The sequence below is a fragment of the Lutra lutra genome, chromosome 2 (assembly GCF_902655055.1).
Source record: "Lutra lutra chromosome 2, mLutLut1.2, whole genome shotgun sequence".
In the NCBI taxonomy this organism is placed as follows: Eukaryota; Metazoa; Chordata; class Mammalia; order Carnivora; family Mustelidae; genus Lutra; species Lutra lutra.
Window position 1 is genome coordinate 56,072,816 of NC_062279.1, and position 21,651 is coordinate 56,094,466.

Here is a 21,651-nt window from a genome sequence, read left to right on the forward strand (position 1 = left end):
CAGGATATAGGAAATGTTGGGGAAGTTGTACTGAAAATGGGGTTGCCCCAGACTGGAGGGTTGAGGCAGGCTCCACAAAGGAGGGACTCCAAGGCAGGGTGCAGAAGGATGAGAAGTGCCATACAGGCAGAGTCTGGGAGCCAGGAGGCTGGGTGGGAGAGGAGAACTCCTGTGGGAAGGAAGCAGGAGCTGAGGCTCAAGAGGGCAACCAGAAGGAAGCCTGAGGGACCCTCAAATTGCAGGGTAACAAGCCTGAGCTTCTTCTGCAGACACTGGGGAACCATATGAAGGGTTTGGAGCACAGGAAATGCCCAGGTAAAACTGGGTTTCAGGACAACTTGGCCAGCAGGTACACAGAACAGAGCGTGGCAATGACAGGGAGTTCCTGTAGGAGGCTTTTCCAAACTCCCGGCAAGACAGTGGGGCTTCCCTAAGTGGGAATGGAAACAAACAGTTGGATGAAAGGGCTCAACCCTATCAAGACTAGGCTAAGCCCCCTAGCAGTGGGCCGGGGTATTCTCCCAGAGGGTCCATCATGCATCTTCCAAAGACCTTGGAGGGATGAGAGGAAGGAGACATTCTTTTTACTTTAAAGCAAACATCACCATATAATAAAGAGAAGACATGGTGGTATCCTCTTTGGGTTACAAGTCTCCTTGTCTATACTCCTGTCCCTGAGGGGTTTGGGGCCAAGGGATTCTGCTCATCTGGCACCAGAAGACACGAATCCAGAGAGCTGAGAGTTCCCCTGGGTTACAGATGAGAACTTGCACTATGCAGAGTGAATATGGCTGCATGTTACAGGTGGGATCCACCAAGACACAGATTATGTCACTAACCTCCTGGATCACACAGATAGTAAGTGGGCAGTTGGGATTCGAATTCATATCTGTCTGGTGCCAGACCTTTGGCCTTTCTTCTATTCCACCAAAAGGGATTAGCCAGCTTCCACAAAGCTGAGTGGTACAAACTTGGGATGGTCTAGAAGTATCTCTGTAACAAAGGGGAGAGAGGAAAGGCAAATTCCCCTGGGTTGCTCTCTGATTCTCCTCCTCTGATCCACTCCAGCTGCCTGGGCCTTTCCACCATGAACAGCACCTTAAGGGATGCACAGACCCTGAGCCACCGTGAGTGCTTCCTGCCTTCCATGGCCCGGACTCCCTCTGTCACCCAGGTCACGCCAGCCAAGAAGATAACCTTCCTCAAGCGAGGGGATCCCCGATTTGCTGGGGTTCGCTTGGCTGTTGACCAACGAGCTTTCAAGAGCTTTGGTGCTCTAATGGACGAGCTTTCTCAGCGTGTGCCTCTCTCCTTTGGGGTGCGCTCTGTCACCACACCCCGCGGCCTGCATGGCCTCAGTGCCCTGGAACAGCTGGAAGATGGTGGTTGCTACCTCTGCTCTGATAAGAAGCCCCCCAAAACACCCAGTAGGCCAGGTTGGTCACAATGGAGAAGTCCATCTATTCAGCAATCAAGGGATCTTGAAAGCCGGTATGAAGCACCAGGAACATCCTCTTCCTGCAAGGGTCCTAAAGCCCCAAGGAAGATAATGCTGGTTAAGAATGGAGACCCTAGATTCCAGCAGACTCTGGTTCTCAGCCATAGAAATACAAGAAACATGACAGCCTTTCTCAGCAAAGCCTCAGATCTTTTGCACTTCCCTGTGAAGCAGGTGTACACAACGAGTGGGAAAAAGGTAGGTTGTTGAGGTATGCTATTTCCTTTAAAAAGCTCTCTGGACCTCAAATCAAAATACTTAAATGGAATGGGGAGGTTATTCCTTGAAAAGAGGCACTGATTGCATTGCTACTGATTAAAGGTAAATTAAAGGAGTGGAGACAGGCAGTCAGTTAAACAAGCAATTATTATTTGCATTTTGGTTACCATTTAGTGAGTGCTTAGTGAGTGCCAGACACGGTGCCTTGCACATTTTTATTATTTTCTTATCCAATTCTTCTATTATCCAATACCACCTATTTCAGGAAGAGTTTCAGTGTGAAAAACAAAAGCTCCTCAAAGTACCTTGAGCAGAAAGTAATCTAATGCAGAATATTATGGGATTCCCAAAATTTGGACAGCTGGAGGCATGAGCTCTAAGCTGGATCTACAGGAATACCTCCCAGCATAGTGCAGGAAGCTACTACCCTGCTTGAAGCTACTATGATTATTGGTTCAAGGATACTTCTCTGAAGTGGTATCCAAGCTTATAAAGCTGGGACCAGGAAACTGCCACAGCTGCATCTTGGCACTCTTGACACGCAGGAGCACTGGGGTTCCGGGACTAGCCTGCTGCCTGGGCTGCTATGGCCTCCTGGTACCCACACATTTCCTTCACAGCAACAACAATCAGAATCAAGAAGAGATGGTGTCTGCCCTCCTTGCTTTCCCAGACTTGATCAAGTGCATCTAATTGATGGAGAACGCAATCTGCATACAGCCTGAACTGTGGAGAAGGCTAGTGAATATAACTTTTGCCTTTTCAGCTCCTGCAGAACATGAATGTATACCATAGGTGCACAGGATGGAGGATGGAGGTGGCTTGATCTAATCAACAGTTTCCCGGTAATCTAATCCTATCGCTACTTAACACCTGCATACACTATTCTACCACTGCTTAAATTTACAAGCAGCAGCTACAGCAGCATATTCCCACCTAAGTATGTAGCTACCTTTCCTACAATCAAAATACATTTGCCTTATCCCCAGAGTCACATCAGCACTGTACCATCCATCCTCTGGGCACAAGCCCACCTTTGTAGTCTCTGTCCTAAGATTTAACTGTCAAGTCACCAAAATACCTTATAAAAAGTGCTAGAGGGAGGCAAGGGCAAAACATAGAAAATTGATTTATGCTTAGCAGTGTTGTGAAGAAAACTAGGTTACCTACTGCCAGGCCATTGATGGTATTAGGTTTCCTTCTACTGTCCATTTTATGTTCCCTCTGCCCTCTGCCAACACCTCAGCTGAATATGGTTATAGCTATGGTAGAGTGGCTGTGGACCATTTCCATCATCTAAATTATAGTGCATTTACAATGTGCTAGCATGTGCTACATCATTCCTGCAGACTCTGAGCCCTTGGGGGTCCTTCCTGAGTTGTTGTATTCTTGTGTTAATTTTTACCACTGAATATGGCAGCCACAGAAATCACCCAACAGATTCCCTGGGCTATAGATTACTTTTTCCCTGACCCTATTTACGTAATAGCATCCTATCCCCCCTAACCAAGTTTGAATAGGATCCAAACTCTCATTCTGAGAGACCCATTACAGACCCGTTCAACACAGAACCCCCTTTGTTGCCTCTTGGTTCATATGGCCAAGGGACTGTCTCAACTTTCAACTTCAATGACCCCCTGTTGTGTCTCCTGGTGGGGACACTTTCCCTTGGACCAGAGTCCTCCAAACTAGCAGAGCCTGAAGTTGTTGGGGTGGGAAGCAAAATGTCTGTAGCTAGGTCATAGGTGTAATAGTGAGAGGAGCTGTTCTCATTCCCACCCTTTAATTCCCAGGTATCTGTTGTCTGTGCAGAAACAGCACTATACTCTAGAGTGGTTGCCAGTCCAGAGCACATATCACATCTTGCAAGATAATGCCTCAACATTATAAAGTGATTCCTTTGAGCTGGTGCCCATAGGATGATCCACTGTTCTATAAGTTATAGTTACTTTTGGGTGATGGGGATATGGCTACACAGTGAACTCCATGGGTGTTTGTGCATTGCCTCACTCCTTTTGCTATGAAATCAGTTCTTTGGATAAAAGTAATTCTCATGTATTATGGCAATGATGAATGAGGTATTCAGTAAGTCCACAGATGGTGATACTGGAAGAAGGATTTGGGCAAGGAAGGAAATATATATTCAAAATTAGTGTCTATTCCAGTGAATCCACATTTCTTACTCTCCCCCTGATGGAGGGGTTCAATGACCATCATTGGCTGCCATGATAGACCTTTCTAATGAGAATGAGAGCTGCAAGGACTATGAAGGCTGGCTTCTCTGACCTAAAGAAATGAGATGAAATGACCCATGAGTTGGATGTCTGAGCACCTCAAGGTATGCTGCAAATCTCAAGTGTTTGGGCACAAGTTTAGCATGGATTTCTGCTCTTGGAAGATTGGACTCTCAGCAGACATGGCATCAGACCCACATGAATAAGGTACTTTACATTCCTAGTTCATGTTTACTTTGCCACTCTGCTCATGAACCAACTGAGCACCCCTTGAGGTGGTTGAAGGAAAAGAATGACTAATAGCCATTAAAATAGGTCATTTGTCCACATGATTATCACCTTCTGATGGGAATTCCATGGGACACAAATGTTCTTATTCTCCAGACACATTCTGGGAGACCCATTTAGATTTTTCTCTAGAGTTCCTTGTCACCAACACTCCAGTCTTATTCCATCCAAGGCCCTGATTGTCAGTTTGAAATGCTAGCCACTTCCTATGAATTGCCATAGGACTTTCTGCCATTGCTCCTTACATGAAAAGTAGCCAGTCAAATCACACCATGTCTTGTACTTTCCTTCCTCACTGCCCTTCATGGCCCCCCAAGTAGGTCTGTAATGGTGTAGCAGTCAACTTTTGACTTGTGTCAGCACATCCTGTGAAACCATCTGAAACCCAAAATCAAATATTTTCTTCTTCAGTTAAGTGGTCATAGGGAACTCCTCCAGGAAGTTGTAAGTGGGAGGGCAGGAGAGGTGGCAATGCAGCAGAAGCAGATGAAATGGGAGTGTGACTCATGAAAATTACTTATGCCTTCTGTTCAAATGTTTGGAGCCTGATCTAGTCCATGTCACCACCTCCTGATGATGGGGTGCTGCTTTGACACACTTGCTTTATGGCTTGATGGATCACGAAACAATCATTTCAGTTTTATTTCAACAACTAGAAGAATCTGTTTCTGCATCTGATGTTTGGCAACTATAGAAAAGACATTCTTTTATAGTAGTAGTGGAAACACCCAAGTCTTCTGGCTATCCCTGAACTGAGAGTTTAGACCTTGAGCTTGCCATTTTTTTTTAAGTCAGAGAAGCCAGCCTACTCCATAGTCCTTGCAGCTCTCATTCTCATGAAAAAGGTCTATCACGGAAGCCAGTGATGGTCAAAGTCTTGCTCTCAGTAAGCTGCATTCTACTATCAGAGGTGATCATTCAAGAGCCTGTTTATCACTTTGTGCCAGAGACCACCAGTATCCCATTGTAACCAGATTATCACTGCCTTCAAACCCAATCAGGTCAGATGACTAATTCAAGGCTCCTATCCTTGAGGCTCCATTGCCTGCAACAATATCAGATACTGCACCTTGAATCAGTGATGATTCAGTATAGGCAACAGAAAACTCTTAAAGTATCTTAAGCATGAAGAAATTATGCACAGAGAGTTTTGGGCTTAAAGATTGGAGAGCTGGAGGAGCATAGGCTTGATTTCTGGAAATAATTCCCAGAATATCACAGAATTGACCCATCTGGGAAGATACACTTAACACAATCAAGCAAGTGGGTTGTTGGGATGAAGTCCCTGGAATAACTGAGTTCAGTATTAGCCCACCATTTCTGTGCTCTGGAATCAGGCGGGTCATGTGCTACTGCTGTCTGTTGATAACCAGAATGCTGGTGACTAGGTACTGGGACAATGAGTGTGGCTTTTGCCATTTCAGCTGCACACACCCCTTCATACTTTTGACACTTTTTTTTTTTTGTGGCAACAGTCAAAAGCAAAAGAAAGAAGTGTTCTCCTTCACTGTCATTTCTCTTAACTTGTGCAAGTGCATCTAATTATTAGAAATGATTTCATAGTTAGAATTCTAGCTGCAAGGGAGTCCAGAAAATGTATATAGAGCTTTGTATACTCTGCCATACTGGAAATTATACCAGAAAGAGAGTAAAATAGAAGTTAACTAATCTAGGACATGACCTCTACCACACAAACTCACAAGGCAATTCATATTATTACTTCCTTTGTATAGGTAAGAAAATTGAGGCACAAAAGTTAAGTAATTTGCTCATAGTTGCATGGCTGGCAAATGACAGAATCAACACTAATAATGTCAGAGTCATAATAAAAGAAAACTCCTAAATTATGGCACATTTGCTGTGTATCAGCATGTGCTACATGCAGAGGATACAGAAAATAAGGCTAGGTACCTACCTTCAATTAGCTACAGTTTAGTGGGTATGGCAAAATGGAGAGAGCAGGTACAAAAATAAGTTAATTGGAGAAAATATATTAGTGTGTTTTCATATAGACTTAATGTAGAACTATTAGAGTTTCTGTAAACAAAATGGTCTCATTGCTCCCCAAGGCAGGCTGTGGCATGGTTATCAGATTTCAGATCCTTGACTAGGTGAACACTCTCAATATCCTCTCAATAAACCTCTTTCTGAGTGTGGATCCTAAACCTTGACCTCTTTTTAGGATGAGAGCATCATTTAGCCCTGAGTTCTTTTTTTCCCCCTTGGGAAAGTCTGATTTCCTAGAAGTATGAGTACATCTGTAAATTGATAGACTTGGTTTATGTTTGTATTTTTGTGATGCAGTAGAGTTCTAAATCAACAAAGAAATGTGCTTAGTAATTTGAAAGAAACTTCTAATTAACTAGGTTGAAAGACCTGGTGGACAGCTAATTTAGTGTCACTTGTGGGGAGAGGATGCAAGAGTTCTCTTTTTCTCATTTCCTTGTTAATGAACATACCCTTCTGATTTGAGAAAATAAAGAAGAACAGATTCAGCCCTTTGAAGATGAAACTAAATCCCTCAACAATACCAATTACAATATAATGTCATAAATAGTGCATAGTCTCACATGTGCCATAGGGGCCTCAGAGCCATGGAAATTTTTCTAAAAGCAGGGACCTGTTTCTTGGAATGCAATTGTCTGCTCAGCATCTAGCCCAGGATGTCCTAGGGTAGGTGGGAAAGGATGGCATAAGCCTCTGGTCTGGAGCCTAGGGAATCATTGGAGGAGCCTGTACAGAGAGCAGCCTTGCCCTTCTCTGTTCCAGAAGGGCTGAAAGCAGAGGTGATGGGCTCAATATTATACAGGAAAACAAAGATTGGACCCAGGAGAGAACTCTTTGTGGGAAATGAGTGAGATAGTCAATCAGATTTCCATAGGGAACCTGGAGGCCCTTTTGCTTTGGTTGCTTAAAAAAAAAAAAATACATATTCTGGAGGTTGCAAGGGTGGGCAGGGAAGCAGGCCAAAGACTTCTTGAAGTGTTTTCCACCTGAGGCATCCAGAAGAACCCCTAAACCACAAGACTTATAGTGGGTGGAGGGAGAGGTATAGGTAGAGAGGAAGGTCATGGTGATAGGACCTAAGCCCCCAGCTAGTTATGGAGGTATTATGGCAAGTGGATAGGATCAGAATTCTGGGGTAAGATGTGCAAACTTCAGCAAAGGGTCAGAGTGATGGGATTATTCCTCTACCTATGTCTCCTGGGTAGATGAGCTCTGCAAACTAGGCTTCCTAACTCAACACTCTCCTTCTTCAGGTGGACTCTCTGAAGGGTCTGATCCACAGTCCCTCAGTGCTAGTATGTGCCGGCTATGAGTCTTTCAAACCTCTGGCAATGGAAGATTCTAGAAGATATGGAATTGAAACTTTATCTGGGCAGACTCCAAGAAACAAAACTGGTGAGTTAGTTTTAGAGTTTCCCCAATTTTGTTTGCACTGGACAGTGGTTCAGTAGGACTAGGCAGATATCCCTTCCAGATAATTTTAAAAACCTGCCTTTTGGCTCCAATTTTTATGTATCCCAGTTGTTTTGGGTCATCCTTGCCTATTCTTCTTTTTTACTGCCATCGATCTTAATTGGGTTGAAATTTGACTGGTGTGTGAGAGAGGGGAGTCTGGTATTTAAAGAGAACAGAGATTAGGAGATCTTGAACTCTAAGTTTCTAGGATCTAAAATAAGCTTTATTAAGGACAATGGTGGACATGACATTATGGAGGCAATGGACCATGGGTATGTGGCATCTGAATCTTTCATGACTCCCTTAGGCAACAATAGAAGCCAAATGGACTAAAACTAACAATGATCATTAATCCTCCATCTATTCATCAATCTCTACATCCAACTGATCCAACTGTATGTATATCTCTCCAAAAAAGCCTACTATGTGCCAGAGTATAAGTGTTGTTATTCAAAAACACATTATTTTAAAAGCATAATTAACAACTGCAGGTTGAAATTTTCAGCAAAATTATTGGAATGGAAATGTGCCAATTTGGTGAATAAACAAAATAATATCCTTTGTGAAATGCTGCTAAGAAATGACAATAATGGGGGCGCCTGGGTGGCTCAGTGGGTTAAGCTGCTGCCTTCGGCTCAGGTCATGATCTCAGGGGTCCTGGGATCGAGCCCCGCATCGGGCTCTCTGCTCGGCAGGGAGCCTGCTTCCTCCTCTCTCTCTGCCTGCCTCTCTGCCTGCTTGTGATCTCTCTCTGTCAAATAAATAAATAAAATCTTAAAAAAAAAAAAAAGAAATGACAATAATGGTTTTGGTGATTACTGCATGCCAGGTGCTAGAGGTACAAAGACCTTTTATCCACAGAGCCCCGCTTTGGAGGAGCTCCCAATCTCATTACGTGCTTATGGAAGAGCAGAACTTGGCAAAACCTTCTGTCTAGAAGGACTCAAGTGGAAGGATCTGTTCTTTTGCTGGCCATAGGCTCAGCCTCCACTAGCCCTTTCCTCTTCCCAAGCAGGAGGAGATTAAATGAGAAAGCACTAAGGGCTTCATTATTACTTGGGATCGCTTTTTCTTCCTTCAAGGGCTCCCTTTTCTTCTTTTTCATGGCTAGAGTGCAGGCTGGACTATCAGGACTTGGTATTGTGTGTCCAGGTCCTTTCTTGCAATCATTTATCACCCCCAAAGCTTGATGAGTGTTAGGATGATAAATCACCACTAATAATTGCAAAGCATTTTGCAGTTTACAATCAGGCGCCTATGCAGCATCTTATTGATTTTGCTTCCTGTGTTGGGGGTGGGCACGAGCCAGACCTGGAGTTAGCTCTGGGCACTGCTGCTCTGCCTGCCAACTCTGTTGTCTATTGAGAACATACTTTGTGCTAGCAACTCTGCAGAAAGTTTTATGTTCATTGCCCTGCATCATCAAAACAAACCTACCATTATTATTTTACAACTCAGTAAAGAGGCTCTGCCAAAAACTACACAGCAAGGAAGTGGCAGAGTTGAGACAGAATTCAGACTTAAAGTTCATCTCAAAGCTGGTTCCTAAATTACAGACTGGATAATCATTCTAGAAGGGTTTGTCCTTACTTTGTGGTTTTAGGGGTGGCAGGATGTTTGGGTGATGAAAGGCTCATGATTAGCCTTTATTCTCCGATCCTGAAGCTCCCCCTAGTAGCTCACTGTCTTTCCTCTTTTCTCATACTTTCATTGTGTGCCAGGAAGCTGGGGGCCAAAGGCCAAGCAGAGTGTGATCCACTCAAGGTCCAGGTCCGGCAGCCGGCCACAGCGGTTTTCCTTGCTATCAGAGAGGTCTGGTCTCAGCGACCCCCCGGTGTCCCTGCATCATGCTCAGATGGACCTCGCTCATGATGGACACCCTCAGGACATACCTGCCCAGCTTGGCCCATTGGTGGCCAGTGATGATGTTGAGAAAAAGATCCGCATGAACGAAGATGGCAGCTTGTCTATAGAGATGAAAGTCCGCTTCCACCTACTTGGTGAGGACGCACTCTTATGGTCCAGGAGGGTAGGGAGGGCCAGCGCCCTGACAGCAGCCAGTGAGGAGGTCCCTGTCCTGGGGGAGGTGGGTTCCCTCCGCTGTGTGTGGGAGGACCACCCTGGGGGCTCCTCAGAACCTAAGGCACAGGGACAGGGGCCCTGTGAGGCAGGATGTGAAGAAGCTTGTGGCCAAGGCCTATGGCAGCCAGGGTCCAGGTATGAGATCTGGATGAACCCCCTGTACTCCACCCAAGGAGAGGGGATGGCCTCTCGGAGGAGATCCAGGCTGACCCAACACTCCCACTCCAGGAGGCCCTGTAGCAAAGGGTTCACTAGAAGGAAAAGAAGCAGCAAGGACAGTGACAGCCCTGCCTCCAGCAACAGACCCCCCAAAGACTCCGAGTCAAACCCCTCCTGCTGCTCCAGGTCTCCAGAGGGCAGCGTGGGCAGCTGTGACCTACATTTAGCCTCGGGGGCTGCCTCCCAGAGGGGAGCAGGGTGGGAAGCTGATGGCCCATCACGGACTAGGGAGACCCCAGGTCAGCAGGGAGCAGGGCATGGCAGCAGGGAACACCACAGCTGCCTGAAGCCCCAGACCCGAGGCACGGTAGGTGCTCTTTCTGACTCCTCAGGGAGTTCTGGTTCTCACGAGGAGTCTAGTGAAAGGAGTGAACAGCACCAGGACTGCCAGAGCAAGACAAGAGCCATGACTACCTCCCGAACAAAGGCCATTCAGGGGGAAGGCCCCAGTCCTCCCACGGTGAGTCCCTTGTCTTTGAGGAATGAGGACTCCCAGGCAGAAGAGAATGGACAGGGTACCAGGAGCTCCCAGGCTGAGGGTAGGTCTGGGATGAGACTGCCCCTGACTCCAGGTCATTCTGGCTCTGGGGACACTGCAGAAGGATGTTCTCCACCTTCTGCCTATGCCTCAGTCCCAGGCAAGAGAAGAAAGAAGGGCAGAGCTAGTGCTCTGTCCTCACCCAGCATTTCTGGTTTCAGCCGAGGGGCTCAGATAGGCTGCCCCAGTCAACACCACACCCGAAGGCATACCCACTGCCCACCTGACTCACCCATGCCCAGGCAAATGCCGGGACCTCCCAGCAGAGGCAGGGTCTGCCCAAATGGCCCAGTGCCACCCCTTTCAGCAAACTCTCCCAGTACCAGGAACCAGGTCTCCCAGGATACAGGGTCACCCTCCTCTGCCTCTCTTCATTCCCAGTATGCACAGGGGGTCAGCAGTGCGCTCATTACCCCTGCGAGCAATTCTGACTGCGCTTCCAATTTCTATTCCCCATACCCTCCCTCTGCTGAGGCTGAAGGGGACCCTGAGTTCAGGGCATGCTCATCAGCTCCCACACCTTCCAACACATCAGACTCTTTGAGCAACCAAGCTGATGGTCTAGACAAAAAGGCAGGGGGCAGCATTCCCAAACCTTCCTGGCCTTTAGTTCTGCCAGTTGGACAGCCTGACACAGGGATGCCAGGAGCCCATCAAGGCTGCAGCTGCTCATTGATCAGCACATGCCTGTTCCACAGGACCCCCAGTTGTAAGTCTCATGCCCTGCAGACCTCCCAGGCATTGGGAAGCCTGGGGCCTTTCTCTGAGGTCTCCTTGGCATGCAGCAGATACTGTCCCACTCCCCCAAGAACATGGCCTTTTGTCAATAAACACCCTTCATGTAGCAGCAGCCCCAGGGCTGACTGCAGGCCAGGTGGGGGAGAGCTGGGGGAGGGAATGCTTGATGCATGGTGCCCCCGACCCCCTGGCTCTCAGTCAGGGGCTATGGGGAAAGCAGTCAAAGGCTTGAGAAGGGGCAGTTCCAGCTGTGGCCCCAGGTCTGGGAGAATATACCAGGGGAAGAATTTTACTGGTAGAGGGGAAAACCTAGAGGGGCAAGAGAAAGATGGCAGAATGATGCTGGGTGCTCTGCCCCAAGCCTCACCAGACACCGTAGTCCGTGAATGGCTGAGCAACATTCCAGAGGAGCCCATACCCATGAAATGTGAGATGGTGAGTGAGAGCACAGATGTGGCAGGGGATGACCCAGAAGGCCCCAAGGAGGACCCTGTGGACCGACATTCCCCAGAATGTCTAGGGGAGGCAACACAGGTCAGACAACTGTCACATGAAAGGGCCACCAGCGAGAAAGCAGAACCAGATGAAGCCTTACCAATAACTGGTGATGCTGATCTCAAGTCAGAAGAGGGTCTTCCTTGTAATGGAGTTTCAGAAGACCCCAGGGAAGCTGGAGCAAGCAAAGGCATGGCCGCAGACTGTCGTGTGGGCCAGTGTGTGCTACCTCACAAGGTCTCTGCATCCATACAGATCATGAAGGTACTGATGGGCTCCAAGCAGAGCCGGCCCAGCAGCCTGCCTGAAGTGTCCAACACAGTGGGCAGGAGGCTCAGCCACTCTGCCCAGGGCCTTATCACCTGTCTTGCTGGGCTCCACTTCTTTGATGAAGACCTTGGGCCTCCCACTGGCAAAGTGAGGTTTATAGATTCTCCTCGGTACCAGGAGCTCCTGAGCACCTTCCAGGCCCTGTGGCCAGGATGTGACCTCAGGCGAGGTGAGCTGGACTTGGGGCTCTGGGAGCTTGGCTGGTGCCAGGCTCTGCCAGGCCTCAGGTCTGACATCATGACTGACTTCACGCCGACATCCTCATCTGGTGTGGATGTCCACAGTGGTTCCGGAGGCTCAGGGGAGGGCAGTGGACCCTGTGCCATGGAATGTGCCCTGGTCCCTGAGAAGATAGCATTGCCCTTGAAAATCCCCTCCCAGAGGTCTGATTCTAGAAACTCGGAGAACCAAGAGGATCAAGGAAACCAACAGCTGAGTGGTTCCACAGCCTCTTCAAATGCCCAAGCATGGACTTGTGCCAGCAGAAAAGATGAGGCAGAGAGAAACAGCGGGGGGCAGGTTCTGGGACATAACCTGGACCAAGAGGTTGAAAATACAGCGCAAGATGAGGAGGCCCTGCTAGAGAAAGTTGGAGAAGAAAAAGAAATAGCAGCACTGCAAGGAGAGGGTGTCCAGGGATTCCCAGAAGAGGAAAGAGTCATGGGACAAGAACTGTCAGAGGCCAACTCTCAGGATGGGGAGGGAGCCCAGGAAGTTAAGAGTGGGCAGGAAGAAGAAGCAGGGGGAGACCCTGCCTCCACTCTACTTTGTCCTCCAGGGGAAAGAGAGAAACCCACAGAGCTCCATAGGAGCCTCAGCGAGAGGGATCCAAATACCAGAGGTCCCCAAATGGAGCCTGGTTTGGAGAAGCTGCCCAAAGCAGCTGAGCCATGCCATGTGCAAACCCAGGCCAAGCACACCCAGGGGCCTGGGGAGAGGAGCTCTTCTCGGGCCCACAGAGTGCCTCTGGACCCTGACGCCCTCTGGGTGTCCAGGTTGCTGAGGAAGATGGAGAAGGCCTTCATGGCTCACCTTGCCAGCGCCACAGCTGAGCTCCGAGCCCGCTGGAGTCTGCAGAACGACCGCCTGCTGGACCAGATGGTAGCAGAGCTGCAGCAGGACCTGGACTGGCGGCTCCGAGAGAGCACTGAGAATGAGCTTCGGAAGATCCAGAGCCAGGCAGGGGGAAAGACACCGGCCCGGGAAGCCCTCCGGTGGGAGCTCTCTCTGCAGACAGAGCAGCGCAGACGTCGCCTCCAGGGCTTGCGGCACCTCTCGGCCTTCTCTGGGCAGGCTGGAAGCCAGGGGCCCAGCTCCTTCCCCATGGAGGAGGATGCGTCCACCCTCAGTGGAACCCTGGGCACCTGGCTGGTTGGGGAGGCTGAGGGTGAAGAGTTTTGTCCCTGTGAGGCCTGCATGAGGAAGAAGGTGATCCCCATGTCCCCAAAGGACACAACAGGGGCACCCAGAGCACCCATCGAAAAGGCCTTCGACCTGCAGCATATTCTGCAGAAGAAGAAAAGAGGGTGTGCTAGTGGGGAGGCTGCAAAGACATCCCTTAAGGAGGGAGGGATGGAGCCACCTCAGGTGGACCCCTTGGGGACAGGGACCATCCAGGAGTCCAATGGAGGCCTGGAGCTGGGGTTAGGCCAGGACCCCGGGCCAGAGGAGCAGGATGAGGGTGAGAGCAGCCAGACCCTTGGCAAAGATGGAGACCACCGAGGGGAAGAGGAGGAGGCAACTGCTCAGAAGAGAGAAGGGATCACAGGTGCTGAGCGAGGCAGTATCCCAGAGGGAGCAGGTGGGGAAGAGCAGGGCTCCGATGGAAAGGAAGAAAACACAGAAGAGGGCTCTGGGGCTGACACCAGTTTGGAAGGTGAAGCCTCAGGAAGAGATGACCCAAGTCCAGGAGGACAGGATGATGGTGTCAAAACTTCAGAGGCCCGGGAAGCTGAAAGAGAGCGGCAATCAGAGTCAGGGGGCGGAAACCAAGGGGAGAAAGAAGGTAGCCCAGAGGCTGGCTCCGGACAGGGTCAGCTGGGTGAGACTTCTGGAAACAGCAGCCCAGATCAAGAGGGAGAGCCAGCACTGCCCTCTACCCTAGGTGGAGACAGCCCCCACCAGAGGTCAGGTTGGAAAGCAGGTCTCACTTCCTCCAACATATCTTCTCTGGGAAACTGCTCTCAGCTCTCTCAGAAAGGCTCTGAAGAAAAGCCTTTGAGCAGAGACATGAAGAGCATCGAAGAGGAGTCCAAGGGGGTCCGTGGTTCAGAGAGAAAAGTCACAGGCATGTATCCAGAAATCTCCGCTTCTGAGCAAGAAGGAGCCCCCTCGGGCCCAAGGACTCCAGAGCAGGCAGCAGGTGAGCCCTCTGGCCTAGAAGTTGAGAAGGTAGTTAAAACTCCTACTTTCACAGAAATGAGGTTTAAAAACTTCACCACGGACAGGACAGATGACTTTGGCCAAGATGACTTAGATTTCTAGAGCTCCAGCTGCAAGGCGGTCATGGGTCTGTTTTTATTTACACTTGTCTACACACCTGAACGAGGCTTGGTCCCCTGAAGATGTACAAGCAGCTTGGAGAAAGATCAGGACTTGCCACAGGACACAGCCACACCACACTGTCCCTGGGTTCTAAATTCTGGAGCTTCCCAGGGCCCCACTGGGCAATCCCATGCTCAGCGTGAAGGAGGGTTATCTCAGATCTGCCCTGTTATCCCAGGTCAACTGGACCCCTCCATTTTCCTGCTGAACCCAAGAGGATGAAACTGACTGGAAATGTTCCGGGAGAGTTTTTATTTGTGTGTTTGTTTTTTGCTCTCATTCTTTTCCCTATTGATCTCCAGTTATTTTTCCCCTTGGCCTCTCTTGGCATTCACCTCATTCCACTTTGAGGTGCTTTTTTTCTAGTCTTGAATAAATTTGGTGACTCTGCAGATGTGAATACTTGGAAGATAAGGACAAATTCAGGGTCATTGGACAAAGTTTGTTCTCAGCCCCAAAGTCCAAGTGTACGTCGCTAATTCATATACATATTCATGAATATACATACTGGTAATGGAGAAAATTGGGAAAGGCAAAAAAAGCAGGAAGAAGGAAAAGTAGTCATCCATAATCCCATCACTCAGAAAAGACTAATGTAGCAGTTGCCTACAGTTCCTTCCCAATTTTTCCTAATGATTTGATGGTTGAACTCATACACTTCTTTTTTTTTTTCTTTAACAATGCAAGAATTTCCCCCAATTTATCTCAAAATCTTCACATAACTTTTTTTCATAAAACTATTTTTAATGCCTGAATAATTTATTATGCAAATATAAAACACTTTACTTAGCCATTTCCCTAATGTGGACCATTTAGATGGGTTTCATTATTTTGGTTTTGGTTTTTTTTTTTTTTTCCTTAACATTTCTCTGCCCCAACTGCTGATGATTTCCCTAGAATAGATTCCCAGGCTCAGAATTATTTCACCAAAAATATCAGCTTTTCCGAGGCTTTTGATATCGTGCTGCCAAATTGTTTTTCTAAAGGTCTGTACTAATTTACATCACCTGGCCCACCACGCACTCATCAGTATTTGGTGTAACCGTTCAAAATGAGAAATCTTTTCCTATTTTATGGGCAAGAAATAGTACATCATTTTAATGCTATTTTTGACATATTTGATTGCTAGTGAGATTAAAGAGTTTTCTATGTTTATTAAGAAGCTATTTGCATATAAATTTTATGTGTATGCCTTTTGCCCATTTTCAACGGAGAGCCTAGCTTTTTTTTTTTTTTTTTTTTTTTTTTGGATGAACTTATTTGCATGTGCCCTTTATAATTTTTTGTTAATATTCTGGTTATCATTTTTGAGATTAAAAAAAAATGCCCTTTCTCTGCATCCTTCCACATCAAGCCTTGACCAAGCCCTGTCTGAGTAGGGAGCTCCTGATGGGGCAGAATTTCTTCTACTGGTTTTCACCAGCATTCCTGCTCCTACATGACCATTCTGTGTATTTAGAATTATTAAAGTGGAAGTTGATGCTACAAGGACAGGTATTGCCCCCTGGTTGTTAAAATGTAAATACTACTAATAAAAAATAAGTAAAAATTTAAAATAGTAAAAAATTAAGAATAAGTGAATGTTGAATGTAAGCTGGATCCTCAAGCCTGCAGTCACCTACTGTTTCTAAGTGCTGGAGATGTTCTTAATAAAATTTGATGTGCTGTAAAGTTTTTTGTTGTAGGGTCTTCTTTCTTTCTTTCTTTCTTTCTTTTTTAAGATTTTATTTATTTAGTTATTTTAGAGAATGGGGAGGGGCAGAAGGAGAGAGACAAGCAGACTCCACGCTGAGCATGGAGCCTGACTCAGGGCAGGATCCCAGGACCATGAGATCATGACCTGAGCCAAAATCAAGAACTGGATGCTTAATCAACTGAGCCATCTAGGCCCCCTGACGGAGGTGATTATTCAAAGTGTTTACATTAGAAATACACACACACACACACACACACACACTCACACACTGGTGCCCTAGCCAGCAGCCCTCAGTGGAGGAGGTTGTATTGTGAGCTTTTTTAAAATACGGTGACATGCAGAGTTGTCCAGAACTTGTCACTGTTAGTTGACATGACATATACACCATGCACTTCTTCTGTGGCTTGAGGTCCCCAGTCATCCCCCTAATAAATATTCCAACATTTGTGTTTCCTAATCTGACCTGCCCAAATGACAGAGACCGCCTTCTCTGGCACTTCATGAAAATGGTGTTGTCTGTCTCTGATCCTGAGAACACAACAGCTTGGGATTTGAAGTTGCATGACCTATAAGCTCAAGTCCCAGCACCAGCACCTCAGTTTCAACTGTGAAAGGACTGTTTTCCTCACTGTATTGTTGAAAAGTAGATGAGCTAACACATGAAGCTTCACTGTACTCACATTGGGAAAATAGAAATATTTTCATTAGCACTGCTATGTTTTCAATGTCTGTTATGTGTCAGTGACCATATTACAAGTACGTATACTCTTTTTTTTCCTAAAGACTTTTATTTATTTATTTGATAGACAAAGATTACAAGTAGTCAGAGAGGTAGGCAGAGAGAGGAGGAAGCAGGCTTCCCGCTGAGCAGAGAGCTCGATGCAGGGCTCGATCCCAGGACCCTAAGACCATGACCTGAGCCAAAGGCAGAGGCTTTAACCCACTGAGCCACCCAGGCGCCCCTGTACGTATACTCTTCACATGTCTGTGAACGAGGCAAGTCCACACTGTCACCCTGTGTCACAAATGAAGCAACAGCAACATAGAAGACATACATAAACTTCTCTGAACTCTGGCAGCTCCTTAGGGATAAAGCCAAGATTGAAACACAGATATTTCAGAGTCTAAGGTCCCTGTCCTTTCCCCACCATATCATATTTTCTTCATTTCGATTCAGGCCCCATAAATAAATTAATTAACTAAAGGTGATCAACACTTTGTTGAATGAACTTACTGCAAAATAGTTAAGACTTAGAAAAGTAAATTAGATAGGATTGGTTTGCTCAGCTGATTGCATTATGTCCTTAGTAATGATTTACTTACATACAGATATCGGGAGCTGGAGATAAGCTGGTTTCATAAAGCTATAAATTAAGCTGGAGAATTATCTTTCTGTGGGATTCTCCTATTAGTTACAAACTCACCTCCCTTAAGCTCCCCAATATTTCTGCCCTTTATCTTTTAAAAGTTGTTGTTAATGGAAAACTCTGTTTTCTTCTGACTCGGAGATAGAGAATTCAGGGCCATCCGGAAAGGTGGAGCTCTTTGAGTCTCCTCCCCAGCCCCTCCTCACTGTGGTGATCATGCCGTGGAGCAGGGTTCAGGCCTCTGATATGTAGCATCTTGGGAAAGTGTTGGCATTCCTGTAGTCTTAACCCGAATCCCTGATTCCAAACCCGATTCATTTGTGACTCAAAGGGTTGTCAAAGTCCTTAAAATATTTCCAGCCAGGCAATAACAGGAGGAAATTTGGAAAGAACCCAAATACATGGAGACTAAACAGCATCCTTCTAAAGAATGAATGGGTCAACCAGGAAATTAAAGAAGAATTGAAAAAATTTATGGAAACAAATGATAATGAAAACACAACGGTTCAGAATCTGTGGGACACAACAAAGGCAGTCCTAGAGGAAAATATATAGTGGTACAAGCCATTCTCAAGAAACAAGAAAGGTCTCAGGTACACAACCTAACCCTACACCTAAAGGAGCTGGAGAAAGAACAAGAAAGAAACCCTAAACCCAGCAGGAGAAGAGAAATCATAAAGATCAGAGCAGAAATCAATGAAATAGAAACCAAAAAAACAATAGAACAAATCAACGAAACTAGGAGCTGGTTCTTTGAAAGAATTAATAAGATTGATAAACCCCTGGCCAGACTTATCAAAAAGAAAAGAGAAAGGACCCAAATAAATAAAATCATGAATGAAAGAGGAGAGATCACAATGAACACCAAAGAAATACAGACAATTATAAGAACATACTAAGAGCAACTCTACGCCAACAAATTTGACAATCTGGAAGAAATGGATGCATTCCTAGAGACATATAAACTACCACAACTGAACCAGGAAGAAATAGAAAGCCTGAACAGACCCATAACCAGTAAGGAGATTGAAACAGTCATCAAAAATCTCCAAACAAACAAAAGCACAGGGCCAGATGGCTTCCCGGGGGAATTCTACCAAACATTTAAAGAAGAACTAATTCCTATTCTCCTGAAACTGTTCCAAAAAATAGAAATAGAAGGAAAACTTCCAAACTCATTTTATGAGGCCAGCATCACCTTGATCCCAAAACCAGACAAGGATCCCATCAAAAAAGAGAACTACAGACCAATATCCTTGATGAACACAGATGCAAAAATTCTCGCCAAAATACTAGCCAATAGGATTCAACAGTACATTAAAAGGATTATTCACCACGACCAAGTGGGATTTATTCCAGGGCTGCAAGGTTGGTTCAACATCCACAAATCAATCAATGTGATACGACACATTAATAAAAGAAAGAACAAGAACCATATGATACTCTCCATAGATGCTGAAAAAGCATTTGACAAAGTACAGCATCCCTTCCTGATCAAAACTCTTCAAAGTGTAGGGATAGACGGCACATACCTCAATATTATCAAAGCCATCTATGAGAAACCCACCACAAATATCATTCTCAATGGAGAAAAACTGAAAGCTTTTCCGCTAAGGTCAGGAACACGGCAGGGATGTCCGTTATCACCATTGCTATTCAACATAGTACTAGAAGTCCTAGCCTCAGCAATCAGACAACAAAAGGAAATTAAAGGCATCCAAATCGGCAAAGAAGAAGTCAAACTATCACTCTTCGCAGATGATATGATACTATATGTGGAAAACCCAAAAGACTCCACTCCAAAACTGCTAGAACTTGTACAGGAATTCAGTAAAGTGTCAGGATATAAAATCAATGCACAGAAATCAGTTGCATTTCTCTACACCAGCAACAAGACAGAAGAAAGAGAAATTAAGGAATCCATCCCATTTACAATTGCACCCAAAACTATAAGATACCTGGGAATAAACCTAACCAAAGAGACTAAGAATCTATACACAGAAAACTATAAAGTACTCATGAAAGAAATTGAGGAAGACACAAAGAAATGGAAAAATGTTCCATGCTCCTGGATTGGAAGAATAAATATGGTGAAAATGTCTATGCTACCTAAAGCAATCTACACATTTAATGCAATTCCTATCAAAGTACCATCCATTTTTTTCAAAGAAATGGAACAAATAATCCTAAAATTTATATGGAACCAGAAAAGACCTCGAATAGCCAAAGGAATATTGAAAAAGAAAGCCAAAGTTGGTGGCATCACAATTCTGGACTTCAAGCTCTATTACAAAGCTGTCATCATCAAGACAGCATGGTACTGGCACAAAAACAGACACATAGATCAATGGAACAGAATAGAGAGCCCAGAAATAGACCCTCAACTCTATGGTCAACTCATCTTCGACAAAGCGGGAAAGAATGTCCAATGGAAAAAAGACAGCCTCTTCAATAAATGGTGTTGGGAAAATTGGACAGCCACATGCAGAAAAATGAAATTGGATCATTTCCTTACACCACACACGAAAATAGACTCAAAATGGATGAATGATCTCAATGTGAGAAAGGAATCCATCAAAATCCTTGAGGAGAACACAGGCAGCAACCTCTTCAACGTCAGCCGCAGCAACATCTTCCTAGGAACATCACCAAAGGCAAGGGAAGCAAGGGCAAAAATGAACTATTGGGATTTTATCAAGATCAAAAGCTTTTGCACAGCAAAGGAAACAGTTAACAAAACCAAAAGACAACTGACAGAATGGGAGAAGATATTTGCAAATGACATATCAGATAAAGGGCTAGTGTCCAAAATCTATAAAGAACTTAGCAAACTCAACACCCAAAGAACAAATAATCCAATCAAGAAATGGGCAGAGGACATGAACAGACATTTCTGCAAAGAAGACATCCAGATGGCCAACAGACACATGAAAAAGTGCTCCATATCACTCGGCATCAGGGAAATACAAATCAAAACCACCATGAGATATCACCTCACACCAGTCAGAATGGCTAAAATGAGGAAGTCAGGAAATGACAGATGCTGGCGAGGATGCAGAGAAAGGGGAGCCCTCCTACACTGTTGGTGGGAATGCAAGCTGGTGCAACCACTCTGGAAAACAGCATGGAGGTTCCTCAAAATGTTGAAAATAGAACTACCCTATGACCCAGCAATTGCACTGCTGGGTATATACCCTAAAGATACAAACGTAGTGATCCGAAGGGGCACGTGCACCCGAATGTTTATAGCAGCAATGTCTACAATAGCCAAACTATGGAAAGAACCTAGATGTCCATCTACAGATGAATGGATAAAGAAGATGTGGTATATATACACAATGGAATACTATGCAGTCATCGAAAGAAATGAAATCTTGCCATTTGCGACGACGTGGATGGAACTAGAGGGTATCATGCTTAGCGAAATAAGTCAATCGGAGAAAGACAACTATCATATGATCTCCCTGATATGAGGGAGAGGAGATGCAACATGGGGGGTTGAGGGGGTAGGAGAAGAATAAATGAAACAAGATGCGATTGGGAGGGAGACAAACCATAAGTGACTCTTAATCTCACAAAACAAACTGAGGGTTGATGGGGGGAGGGGGGTTGGGAGAGGGGGGGTGGGGTTATGGATATTGGGGAGGTAGGTGCTATGGTGAGTGCTGTGAAGTGTGTAAACCTGGCGATTCGCAGACCTGTACCCCTGGGGATAAAAATATATGTTTATAAAAAATAAAATTTAGAATAAAAAAAAAAAATATTTCCAGCCAGGGATTTGTCCTTGAAGTAAGTTGGAGAGAGAAGTGAACACTAGTGAAAGAAGCCAAGCTCTTCTCTCCATCCTGTTGTCTAGCCAGTGGGGATCAGAGGCTCTAGCTCGAAAGGACTGTCTTTCAGCAGCTGAGAACCAAAGACCCCCATGTCCAGAACTCGTGCCC

General features: G+C 45.9%; 1 protein-coding gene across 1 annotated transcript; it reads left to right on the plus strand.

Annotated features, from left to right (window-relative positions):
• The first annotated feature begins 1,087 nt into the window (after positions 1–1,087).
• On the plus strand, positions 1,088–14,587 carry RP1L1 (RP1 like 1). Its single transcript, XM_047719813.1, has 4 exons — positions 1,088–1,696; positions 7,500–7,641; positions 9,423–13,904; positions 13,992–14,587. The coding sequence occupies exons 1-4, from the start codon at positions 1,088–1,090 to the stop codon at positions 14,585–14,587; spliced, it is 5,829 nt and encodes a 1,942-aa protein (XP_047575769.1).
• The last annotated feature ends 7,064 nt before the right edge of the window (positions 14,588–21,651 follow it).